The following is a 14,156-nucleotide window of genomic DNA, read 5'->3' as shown; positions in this document are numbered from 1 at the left end:
GTTCATTCATATTAGTTTATATCTTAAATATTTTGCTCACAGATCACTATTAACATTCTGTATATAATTCTGTTTTATTTTCTCTCCCCTTGTATTTATTTTTTAGCTGAAAAGATGTAAAGGAAGCAGTCAGCCCAGTCGTGTTTGTGGAGAGGTATTCCTTCAGAAATGGAGAAGACAGAAAGCTGCAGAGGCAGGTTGGTCTGTGACTGTGATAGTTTGTTCCTTTTATCAAACATTCCTGCTGTTATCATTTGCACAGCATTTGTTGTTTCTTAAACTGTTGTACGGTCCAAATACCCACACTTGCCATCTTTGCACATTTCCTTTATTTGGCCCAAGTGAGCATGAAGATCCCAAGTGTGTGTCGATCTTAACATGACAAAGTTCGTTTCAACTTTGCATTTTAAAATGAACTTCTAAATGTTTTTTCAATAGTCCCTATTAAAGATGACAATTTAATTTGTGGTGCTTCTAATTAAGTGATAAAAAGAAGTTACAAATGATGTACAAAATAAATATACTTTTCTGTGCACCAAGAAAACGTGCAACACTTTGTTTTACTACTAAATTATTCTCAATATCTAATTATTATTATTAATATTTCACATACATTGGAAAGGTTTGCGTGACCTCCTGTGAGATCTCTGCAAAAAGTCTCACGATTAATTCCAAAACATGATGCATGATGGGATACACTAAGCGTTGTAAAGCGCTCCGGAGCAGTATTGGAGAGGTTTAGTGTGTGTTAAGGATGCTGCGCTTTGGCATTATTAAGACCGGGGACAGTATTGTGCATGCACTGTCACGTACACACACTCTCAAGGGACCTCAAGTGTGGGTATTTGGAAAGGGGAAAAGTCTTTAAAATGATCCCTAAATACAGTTGCACATCAAAGTCTTAATAATTCACTAATTCAATTTAACACTTGTATGATATTGTACAAGCCCCTGGACAATCTTATCTGACACTGTCACAATATTGGAAAATCACACAGTCAGAAAGTTTATATTGTTCATTGGCTTCTCATTAAATTACTTCAAATAAGCCCCATCAGTTCATGTTCCCACTATACGTGATCTCCATGATTAGAAATTGCTATTAATGACTTGCTTTTATAAAATGGATGCATTTAACAATTAATTATACAGCATCTTTGCAGAGGATGCTTTCATGGTCTAAAAAAACACAGTAAAGTTGCATGTAAAGAAATAATATTTCCTTCCTTTCTGTCTTCCAGGGTTGTTTGCAGATAACACTGTAGTTCTCCATCATGCACAAGGACTCACCTCTTCAACTCTTTACCCCCCCCCCCCCCCCCCCCCACACACACACAGAAATGGTTCCTGGATCAGTGACTTAAGACTTTGCAGTGGTTTGATTTTTGCAGAAGATGTAACTTTGTTTTAATTCTAAGCTTATAATGAATACATTGTGACCTTCCAGCAACCCATATACTGTACTGTATACAGAACCAGTGATGTTAACAATAGTTAAAAATAGTATTTATCATATTGATAAAGCATTGTGTTCTCTTTTTCAAGCGTCATACAGTAAACTTTACTTCTGGTGCTTTTATCATAAAAAAAGCATCAGTTCTCATCGGGAGTTTTAGTAAAGGACATATTCATACACAGCCATCCCCTAGTTCCAGTCATGAAGTGAATGATGTTATTGTTAAAGTTATATTTCTGCATTTTTATGTAGCAGGTGTTTGTTTTCCTGAACACTTTATCTTTCTTCCATTGTTCGGACAATCAGTGTTTATTTGATGCTGTGCTGATAGAGTTTTATAGATGATATTGCACACTTGACATGCATGACTTCATGATGTTATTTTGTGAGTTTGAAACATTTACATTGTGTTGTATCACTTTTTGGTCAATAGAATTTTTAAAGAGAATGTATCTTTTTCCGGTGTTCTCTGAAAGACATATACCGTATTTATACTGTTTTGTTTTTTAATAAAAGTATTTGCATACTGAAAATTGTTAACGTTTACAACATAACTGCCTTTTTATTCTTCATAATTTTATTCTTCAAAAACGAGCTTGGTGACAGTGCAGTAATATGCGCTCTTTGTCTTTAAATGAGTTTGACATAATAATAATACTGTAATAAATACTGGAAAATTCTTACAAAATTATGTATGTTCATTATGCTTTATTTCAGTTTTTATTCCTAGAGATCAATTGGTAAAGCAAGGCAAATCACAGAAACAAATGTGAATAATTTAATAACTTAATAATTTCACTCTTTACTTTTTATTAGTAAATGCACTTGTCTTTGGTCAGGAAAAAAATGTATCTTTTAAATTGAATGAAATGAATCTATTGGTTAGATAAGATACAACTGTGACTGTGCAGTTCTCATCACATGTGTAGTTGTAAATACACATGTGCACATCAATATTGCCTAATTTTTGTCAAGCTGAATAACAATAATTTCTGTATTTGCATTATTGTTGGAAGAAGGTGTAGACGTTAATAAAACACTATCTAATAGGTGGCAAATTTAATTTATTGTTAACCAATCTATCCCTTTAGCCGAAAAACGGAAGACAGCGCTCATGAATGACCATAAATGGTTAAGGAAGTGTGATGACGCTGCTCAGCTTTGATGCCATTGGCTGTGAATGTTCCTTGTCACCGCAGGACTGTCTGTGGTTGGACTATCTTTTAACCCATATTAAACAGTGCATCATGTTACAAAAGTATGTTTTGCTGCTATTATCACATTAGTAAATATATTAAGTCAACAATGAAGTGTTTCTATGTTGAGAAAAATCACCTTTTTAGTGAGATCCTAACCCTATCCCTAAGAATAACTTCAATGAACTACAAAAAACAGCGCCTAGTTTTGCCTTTCCATAGATAGAACGACGGAGGCTTATGGGTAATGTAGTTTAAAACGTTTTATTAACGAAATGAAATAAATAATATATTTAATGGTAAACTGGACATATAAATATGTTCACTGTGTAAACATCTATGATATATTTGAGAGGCATGATGAAATTTAGTATTTTAGAGTGAGCAATATTTAAAATGCCTTTATGCCACCTTTCCATTTATTTCTGAAAACTGTGCCCAAAATTATTTTATCAGCATAGCATAAGTAGTAATCCTGCTGATTTTCTCTTTGATATGTTAATTTGACTCTGATTTACAGCCATTTGAAATGTACAGTTTTGGGCTCTTCCAGGGGGTGCTACTGGGCCCCTGGGGGTAGAAGGGCAGTAAATCCTACATATATGTATTCTCCTCATCATGGACAACAAACTGAGCTGAGTCACATTTATATCTGACAGTTTTCACAGTCCACACTTTTCTAATCTTAACATCATGGCTAGTAAAGCTTTTGACAGGACATGGTGAGGCCATCTGATGAAACATGGAAAAACTAATTAGAAAAAATCTGTGTAAAAATGTCCTCCTCACCCCCTTATCTTGCTCCTCAGGTACTGGACATCAGTAATGTGCATGCTCTTGGTTTTAATGCAGTTCAAGATAAACATTGATCATTCCTGCTACATTCTCAGTTATCCCTCAAGTGTTTGTAACAATAAAGCCCATGGCAACATCTTGTAATGCAAAATAATTAATCTCGTAACTCCCTTTCTTTCACAAAACAATTGGCATTTGTTACTAAATATAAATAATAATAACTTTCTGGTGTATTGATGTCCCAGATGTCATTAATCTGATCAAATATTTTTATGTCTTAAGTAAAAAATAATCCCGATAATTAATATGTAGTTTTTCCAAGTCTAAAATAAACACATATGAGCCTACCTAGTAAAATGATGTATTTACCAAGAATCTTCAGAACACAATATTCACCATTTTCATTTTATTGAAGCATAGAATATAAAGATGATAAAAGTAGCATCAAGACAAATAAGATTCAAGGAAAATAATTATTTATCATCAAAAATACATTAACCTCATATATTAATCAGTTCACACAGATGAGTGATGAAATGTCCTTAAAAGTCACACAATCCCATCCAGTCAACTGTGATTCAGATCATGCGATACAGTACATATAAGACATGTGATACTGTTCCAGAAAATAATGATTCCTTATCATCACATCTAAACTGGTTTCATCGTGATCTTCTCTCGTGTCTGGTAACTGTATGTGGTTGATATCCAGCACCGATGTGGTGTAGCATGTTCTCAGCCAGAGGATCTCTCAGTCCTAACATCCCAGACCTGGTCAAAGTGTAACAAACAATCCAGATGAAGTTGTTTAATGGACAGAGAGCTCAGCTTATGTTCTGTGTGATTTTAGCAGGGTGAGCAACTATGACCCTTGTAGTGCTGTACACTTACCATTCTTCAAGCTGTTTTAAGACCTTTTGAGAAGCCTTTTCTCTGAAGACAATTTACCACATCCTCTTCTTTCACTCCTTTCAAGAGCATCACTTGATCAAAACTCCTCATTTGGCTGATGAGATCATCTGTGCAAAGTGAAATTGTTAAAGTATTGCAATAAACAATTTAATTCTGCAAGAATTAAGAAAAAATTACAGAGGCAAAGGTCTTGCTCATGAGACTCCATTAGCATGTGTAGTTCTCAGAGACTCTAGAATAGATCTAATGTTGCAGTAAATGTGTTTTCTTCCTCTAGAATCTCTCTCCAAAGTTCCTGACTTCTCTCACAGATGTGTTTTAGTCTGTGGAGTGTAAGGCCTTGCTTCAAACCAATCAAATATCAATCCACAATTTATAACACAACATTTACAAAACAATGAGATAATGTCAATTGGTGTTTATATCAATTAAACCACTTTTATGGCACTTGTATGCTTTTAAGAAAAACAGGTAGTGTTTTTTAAAAACTTAAGATTAAAAATGTTTCAGTCACACTTTGCTAACATGCTGTAATTATAATAGCTGTATCAAATAAAATAACATAACAATAAAAACATTGGAAAGAATAATCACGGCTGACATGACCAGACCTGTGAGAGATCATCATAAAGTGCTGTAACACATAACACAGCATTGCTTCAACACACACATACCAGTGGACTTCTGTTTGTTTGAGCACAAGATGGCCGTCTTCATTCCTCATCCTGGGCAAATCATTTCCTTGGTCTTCCTTCTCTTCTGTGAAACAAGATAATCTCTACTTACTCTGTGTGTAATTAATATTGCTCATTAAACACATAATTAAGTTAATTTAAAGTAAGATTCAGACCAGAGCATTTGATGAGTAAATGTTAATTCAAAAATATTAAAAAAAAAAAGGTACCTGGGAAGAGCTGATCATGGCAAGATTCACTGAGACTCAGTAACAGCTCTTTTAGTTTTTAGGAAGGTGTGTGAGGGTTGGCTCACCAAAAACTTCTGAAAAAGAAGAGCAGCATGATCTGCAAACAATCCTGTAAGACAGAAATATTATTTCATTACATGCAACTTATTCATTACTTATACATTATTTTTTAGACCATGAAAGCATCCTCTGCAAAGATGCTGTATAATTAATTGCTGTATAAGTCATTAATAGCAAGCTATATTCATATGAGTTGGTTTAAAAATTAATACAAGCTAACAGGACTGTTATCAGTAGTGTAATTGATCTGGTTCTGACAAATTAATCAAAGATTTAATATATATCACGTGACACATTAAACTAGCATTTCTACTCGTGGAGATCACGTATAGTGGGAACATGAACTGATGGGGCTTATTTGAAGTAATTTAATGAGAAGCCAATGAACAATATAAACTTTCTGACTGTGTGATTTTCCAATATTGTGACAGTGTCAGATGAGATTGTCCAGGGGCTTGTACAATATCATACAAGTGTTAAATTGAATTAGTGAATTATTAAGACTTTGATGTGCAACTGTATTTAGGGATCATTTTAAAGACTTTTCCCCTTTCCAAATACCCACACTTGAGGTCCCTTGAGAGTGTGTGTACGTGACAGTGCATGCACAATACTGTCCCCGGTCTTAATAATGCCAAAGCGCAGCATCCTTAACACACACTAAACCTCTCCAATACTGCTCCGGAGCGCTTTACAACGCTTAGTGTATCCCATCATGCATCATGTTTTGGAATTAATCGTGAGACTTTTTGCAGAGATCTCACAGGAGGTCACGCAAACCTTTCCAATGTATGTGAAATATTAATAATAATAATTAGATATTGAGAATAATTTAGTAGTAAAACAAAGTGTTGCACGTTTTCTTGGTGCACAGAAAAGTATATTTATTTTGTACATCATTTGTAACTTCTTTTTATCACTTAATTAGAAGCACCACAAATTAAATTGTCATCTTTAATAGGGACTATTGAAAAAACATTTAGAAGTTCATTTTAAAATGCAAAGTTGAAACGAACTTTGTCATGTTAAGATCGACACACACTTGGGATCTTCATGCTCACTTGGGCCAAATAAAGGAAATGTGCAAAGATGGCAAGTGTGGGTATTTGGACCGTACAACAGTTTAAGAAACAACAAATGCTGTGCAAATGATAACAGCAGGAATGTTTGATAAAAGGAACAAACTATCACAGTCACAGACCAACCTGCCTCTGCAGCTTTCTGTCTTCTCCATTTCTGAAGGAATACCTCTCCACAAACACGACTGGGCTGACTGCTTCCTTTACATCTTTTCAGCTAAAAAATAAATACAAGGGGAGAGAAAATAAAACAGAATTATATACAGAATGTTAATAGTGATCTGTGAGCAAAATATTTAAGATATAAACTAATATGAATGAACTGCAAGATGGGAAAAATGTTTTTTTTTTTTTTTTACATTAGAAAGGTATTACAAGCATGGTACAGTAAATGTGATTACTGTGAAATTTCATATAAAAGCACATTTAAACACTATCATTACAGTGGTACAACTATAGTTATTTTGGTGATTATTGTGCTATCACGAAACCATAGTAAAACTACAGTTACTGTGGTAAAAAACATGGTAAATGTCTTGTTTACTGGGTTTGACCTACTATTGTAGGTGTCATGGTTACCATGATTTTACTACAAATACAACTTCCATCTTTGAACCTGAAATGAATATAAAACGGATCCCAGGTCTATGGCACGTCACGTGACAGATAGAGTTTAATCACCCCAGTTAGCAGCTCTGTTCATTTAGTTAAACACAATGAAACTCAAAGACAGCCTCGGATGACCGATATAATACAGAGAGTAAACATAAGGCGCTCATCTGATTAATAAAGAAGACAGAATACATTTTATAACAGGCATTAAAAGAGCATATTTACTACTACTCACCCCACCTGCGGCTCTTGTAAACTGATGGCAAGTATCGCGATGTGTGCTGAATGAGACTTCTTGAACGTGATTTCATAGCGATAAACATCTCATGTCAGTGACGCTAGAGGCGCTTGACCAGCCTTCAGTTTTTGACGCTTTGGGAGTGAATGGGTTGACGCACAGCGCGTGATGCGCGTGGTGGGAGTGGCGGCGCTGTATATTAATTATGTATTATTATTATTTAGGTCTTTTTCGGTTATTATTTCGAAGCTGTGTTGATTTGCTGTTTATTGATATTTTTAAAACTATAAGGCTACATCTATCAACATTTATTTAGATGTTATCATTGTATTGATTCATTTCTTTATTTTAATTATATTATTTCGGTCTTATTACCGGTGAAATATTACAGTAAGCCAGAACACGGGCCGAGCGGGGCTCATTCTAAGCCCATTAGCCACAATCCAACGCGGACATTCATATCGCAGAATCTGACAGCGATCAGCGGCTCATCAGCAACAGCATTTTTAAGCAGCCTTTACAATAACCTTAATAAAAACTTTTAACTTTAGAGTCTAAAGTAAAAAAAAAAAGATCTCTGCTAGTTTATTTATTTATTCTTTTTATTTAAACTATATTGTTTCTAAATGTGAAAATGTGTTACAGTTATGTGTCAAGGACTTGATATTGAATTCTGTAATTTAAAAAAAGCCTAGGCCTATGAAAAAAATAAAAAGCAATAAAAAAAAGTAAAAAAGAACCATTGCGCATTTTACAGCCAAAAAAGTTTTAATGTGTGTTTTTGTCACCAGCAATACAGTATGTTGCTCAGTTTTGTTACAGTAAGTTAAGCTCCGATTTAAAAAAAAAAAAAAAGTTTCAGTAAGTTTCCTCTGTTGTCCTGTGGGGGAAAAAAATTAATTAATCAGAAAGTATCGTGCTGATGCACGAAAGATGCCTCCAATTGAAATGCATTAGTTTAAAAAAAACGTGCTGCAATCACGAAAATAACGAAATAAACGTGTCCATGCCACGAATAAATAGATTAAATTACGTGCCCAAATCACGAACTGCCGTGAGACTGCATCCGTGTGTGGACCACGGAAGATGAGTGTCATTTACTTGCGTTAGAGTTATCCGTGATCTCAGCACAGACTCCGTGCTCGTATCACAGATTTTAGTTAGGCTAACAGAATCAAAGTGATTTTTTATGATGGCAGGACAATGCAATAACTACAATAACTGTCTGGTTAACGTCATTATGGCATTGGAAAAGAAACAAATACTTAAAATGTTGCGTTTCCAAATGAGAAAGCACGTCCGTTGAGCGAGTTCTGTACTCCGTCATTGAAACGGGTATCCGTGTGTGGACCACGGAAGGTCAGTGTCATTGACTTGCGTTGGAGATATATCCGTGGCCGCGTCACGGAATTTGGGGCAATTCCGTGATGATTTCACGGATTTTGAGTTAAGGGCCCGTGGACATTTCACGGAATTCTGTGAGACCAGGTTGAACAAACACACATCGTCTGAAATTGTGTGCATCGCTGAATATCATTAAACCACATACGTTCAGCTCAAACACACATTTACTGACCTCAATAACACAAGATCTGACTCCAAAACTGTGCTGCTTCACACACAATATAATCAGGAAACTTTTCAAAAGTTTTTACATGATAATTGATTGAAATAAAACAGATTGATCTGAATAAACAGAAATACTAAATGAACTTTAAACATCAAGCAAAACATCATAAAACATCTACAAGAGAATCAAGCATGTAGAACAGCATTGTGTGTCTCTGACACTGCTTTAGAACAAATTCTTTTAGTAAGTGGGCAGATTCATCCACAATATGCTTTAAATTAAATGATAAACGTGATTCTATTTTATAGAAAATGTTAATATTTAACCTTGTTATATTGCATTGTTCTTTTATGCTTTTGGTGATTTATTAATACCATTTCAACAAAATGTGTATGTGAATGATAAACTATATTTATTATAAGTCATGTTGCAGTTCAGTTGAGCTTAAAGCAGATGTACATGAAGTCAACATTCATCATGATTGTTAAATGAAATCAGTCATATTAATCATATTTCAGTCCTGAAGAGTTGTGGTGTATTCTGGGTGATGATCAGTGATCTGCAGACGGTAGATGATCTGTGTGTATTCTGACAGACTTTTCTCATCTACAAACACAAACACATGCAGATGTTGAGTCAATTTATAGTCAGGTGATGTTTCTGCCACTTTGCATTGATATATTTAAATTATATAAAAATCAAATTGTTCAATTTAGAACTATTATAAATGTAAAATAATAATAATTATTATTATTATAATAATTATAATAATAATAAAAATAATAATAATAAAAATAATTGTTAGCGTTAAATTATTTTGCATAAAGAGTCTTTTTTTTCATGTCAGTTGTCGTAATACTTGCCCTCTGGTTTTTTCTTGCTCACATTTCCTGCAGCAGTAAAACACACATGAAGAAATGAACAGCAGCAGAACACAAACTACTGCTAGAAAGAGTGAAGAATATGAATTCTGTGCCATTTCTGTAATTAACAAAGAGAAAATGGTCAATCCATTCAGTCTGACTTCATACAAACAATATAAATTGCACTGTTTAGGAAAAAAAAATGTGTTGAAAAAATATATTGCTAATGTACCTGAACATGGCATCAGCTAAGCCAACCGATAAAGCAAACTATTGTAATGTGAGTAAAAACACAAAGTAAAGATCAAAAATGCAGAGGATGTTTAATATAATCTGTTCTTATTGAAGGGTTGCTCCGAACCAAAGTGCTCAAAACTGGCCTCTTCAAAAGAGAATTTTGAAGGATATAATTCATGAACACTTCGATCCTGTGATTGTTTGCACACACTGTAATACGTGTAATGAGCTATTTACTTAAAAAATAATAAAGTAACAATATTACTCATAATATTTTTGAGTAATTTTTCGGGCTTGATTTTGTAATGGAATCTACCTGAAAAATCATGTGAAATCTCCTAAATTAATTAATCTATGACACAATGAATGTAATATAAATGTGCTCATTTATTTTAAGTTTATTCTCAAAAGTCTGTGATTTTGAGTGAGGTCTGTTTGTATTTTGTTATTTTATACACTTACAAGACTGTATACAGCCAATCAGCTCAAGTAGGAAAATACTTGAGAAATACTGGAAAGAACTGCACTAGCGCTAGCAAAGCTATCTGCTCATTAAACACGGTTTAATGCCTTAAAGGAGTAGTAACCATAACCACAAGCTCTACTCCTCTGCACAGTGGTAACTATTGCACTGTGCAATGGAAACAAACATAACTGAATATTAAACATTAATAGATATTTCCCTTCACTCAAAAACATAAAATAGCATTTAATTTCAAAATTTACTCTCCATATCCAGCCATATGCAAAGCATGCTGGGAACTAACAATCACCTCTAAAATAAAACTGCAAAATTGAGCTAATTCTTAAAAGAAATAGGCAGCCTTCCTTCCTTAATTATTTTAGTTTAATCGGTTCGCCAATTCAATCACCAAAACTGCTTAAATAAATGAGGAAAACAGGTTTTATCAGTAAAAAGTCCTCATTATTTTCTTTACAACACTGAATCGCAATTTCTTTAATGAAATCCACACATTATTTTGTAATTATCATGTTAATTATCATTAATTATCACATATCAATAAAAACTACAAGACCCATGATACATTTTTTTACAGAGTAGGTTTAATTTGTTTGGCATGAAGTAATGGCTGTGAGGTGTAGATTTTGACTTCACCTGTATTTTGCAGGTATGCTAAATATTCATAGAGATAAACCTGGTATAGATTTTTTGATGAAAAAAAAAAACCTTGGTTTGTGTACATTATTAATTATCATTTACAGCTATGTTTAATGGTCTGTTTATATTTTTCATATATACAGACATAATCAATTTTATTAAACGTAAATGACTGGCGGTAATAGAATTACTACAGTAAATATGTGTAAAAATGTAAGTAATATAACAGAGAAAGAATTCTTGTCATTTATACATAAAGGGTCCCCTGAGAAACTGTTTCTGGTGCATGCTTCATTTTCTTCTTCTTTTTTAAGCTTTCACTCCGAAGAGTAAACGTTTTCAAAGGAATAACAATATACATAACATACATCACAATGATTAAAATAAATAAATAAAGCCTGCATTGCATATTACATATTATTGCATATTTAAAAAAATGAATTCATCCTGTCTTAAGAAAGGATATTGGTTACAGTTTGCTGTGTGGTGGAAAATAAAACTAGATTTTTAACAAACCCTAACTTTTAGTGTTGTTGTTTCTGATTCACTGTTGCCAGACCAATTAGCAGCATCGTGTCTATTATAAGAGGTTTTTAAAACATATTTGTCTTACCGTAGACAGTAACACTGAATGTTTTGTCTGAGTTTCCTCTGTGGCTGCGGATCTGTCGTTTATAAAGTCCAGAGTCTGTTCTTCTGATGTTTCTGATGATCAGAGATCCAGTTTGATTGTCCATCTGCAATCTGTCTCCAAATATCTCATTACTGTTAAACATATCAATGCTGTTCTTATAGATTTCAGCTATCCTCGTCTCTTTAGGTCCAAACATCCACAGAATCTGATCCTCTCTCTGTATTTCAGTAACATCAGTGTTTAGAGAGACAGAATCTCCTTCAGTCAATGATAATGACTCTACCTCATCTGTCACCAAACACTCCTGAAAATCATACAAATGCAAAACAATTATTAGACAACAAATCTGACTAGATTTAATTTCATAGAGCTTGACCATTAATTTTTTTGTTTTTTATATCTCATGGTGGAAATGCATTTGTGTTAAACTAACCACATTTATTGATTAAAAGTGTTACTCACCACAGATGAGAAAACATCATTCTGGATTTTCTTTTTTTTATTAGTCTACAGGTTCTCAGAAGGTTTATTTGAGGTTGTGAAAGGAAACTGACCACATTTCACACTCTCATGAACAAACACACATCGTCTAACATCGTGTGCATTCGCTGAAGATCCTCGCAGCACATTTAACCACATTCAGCTCAGACACACATTTACTGACCTAAATATACACGATCTGACTCGAAGTGAACATGTCCCAGTTCACACACGGCATATGATAATGAATCTATATTAAATATCTCACAGAACATTTTACTAAATATTGATTAAAATACAATAGATTAATGCTGAGATATGTAATTGAAACATTAAAGTATATTTAATAAAAAATCCATGACTGTTAATTTTTTTCTTTTTAAACTAATCTCAGTACTCTCATGTGTCTGTGACACTGTTTTAGTACAAATCATATTTATCCAACTGTTTACACAAAATCTTAAGTGTCACAGAATTTCTAAAAACTGACACTCAAACAGCAGAACCACACAACAAATCTACAAAACCATACAAAAAGTTTCAGACTGTTTACAATTTTATAAAACACTTAAAAAAAAAAAAAAAAAAAAAACAATACTAAATTCTCTGTGTAACACAGTGAGGTGGCAGTGCTTCATTTTGCAAGAGAGGCAAAGTTTTGAAAATGTGTGTAATCAGTTGAAAATAAAAACTGTAATTGGGTAGATTCATCTGTGACTTTACACGCTGAACTTTCATTTCACTGTATCAAATGAAATGTACATTTTTATGTACTGTATGCAATGTTAAATTATAAATCTGTAATCTTGTTAAACTGCATGTCGTTCTTTTAAGCTTTTGGTGATTTATTAATAGCAAGTGTGTATGTGAATGATAAACTATAATATTTCATGTTGCAGTCCAGTTGAGTTTTATCTTTGGAAGCAGATGAACATGAAGCTTCATCATAACTCTGAAATGAAATCAGTCATATTAATCATATTTCAGTCCTGAAGAGTTGTGGTGTATTCTGGGTGATGATCAGTGATCTGCAGACGGTAGATGATCTGTGTGTATTCTGACAGACTTTTCTCATCTACAAACACAAACACATGCAGATGTTGAGTCAATTTATAGTCAGGTGATGTTTCTGTTGTTTCTCATGTACTGTATACAAATATGTACAAATATGTACACTGTAAGCATAAAAATAAGCACACAATTTACATACAATAAGAATTTTAAAAACTATTAAAAATGAAAAAAAGTTTATAGTTTATAGTTTTATAGCATTTGCACATAAATAGTTATTTTTGTCATGTCAGTTGTCGCAATACTTGCCCTCTGGTTTTTCTTGCTCACATTTCCTGCAGCAGCAGTAAAACACACATGAAGAAATGAACAGCAGCACACAAACACTTATAAGTGACACGAAATAGAAACTCGCAGTCCATACTGTAATTAATAAAGAGAAAATTGTCAATCCTTTTAGTCGAACTTCATCCAGATGCTGTAAACTGCACATTTGGGAAGAAACCATGTTAAAAACATTACCACTGATGTACCTGGACACATGTGACAGAGTTGAGTGATGTTGATGTTGTGTTGAGTCTGGTTTGTGATGGGATTGTTGATCACACAGCTGTAGATGTTGTTCTCCTGATATTCCACCTCCAGAGGTAGAGAGAGACTGATGCTGAGATCAGACACACTGATGCTGGACAATAAACTGTTTCCTTTGTACCAGGAGAGAGTCACAGCACTCACATTCACAACTGAACACAACAGGGAACATCTGGACACTGATGATGATCCTGATGATGATGATGATGATGATGATGATGATGATGAAGATGAAGAAGAACAGACTGAAGAGTCTCTGATAATGACAGGAACAGGCAGAGGAGCTGGAAAATATGTAAATCAAATGTAATTCTATTGCTTTAAGGTGAACAAAAACAGACAGAAAGATAAGTGGGATCCAAAAGTAGATGATGTTT

The 14,156-nt window shown here is 33.8% G+C and overlaps 1 protein-coding gene across 1 annotated transcript in view; it reads right to left on the bottom strand.

Moving 5' to 3' along the window:
• LOC132159625 (uncharacterized) overlaps window positions 1-14,156 on the bottom strand; it is a 54,255-nt gene that overhangs the window by 38,123 nt on the left and 1,976 nt on the right. The window contains exon 3 of the mRNA XM_059569199.1: window positions 13,722-14,063. Coding sequence (XP_059425182.1) covers window positions 13,722-14,063 — 342 coding nt within the window. The remainder of the gene's footprint in view (window positions 1-13,721; window positions 14,064-14,156) is intronic.

The sequence above is a fragment of the Carassius carassius genome, chromosome 16, assembly GCF_963082965.1.
Source record: "Carassius carassius chromosome 16, fCarCar2.1, whole genome shotgun sequence".
Classification (NCBI taxonomy): Eukaryota; Metazoa; Chordata; class Actinopteri; order Cypriniformes; family Cyprinidae; genus Carassius; species Carassius carassius.
The sequence above is the reverse complement of the archived record's forward strand: the minus strand, read 5'-3'. Positions and strand labels throughout refer to the sequence as shown.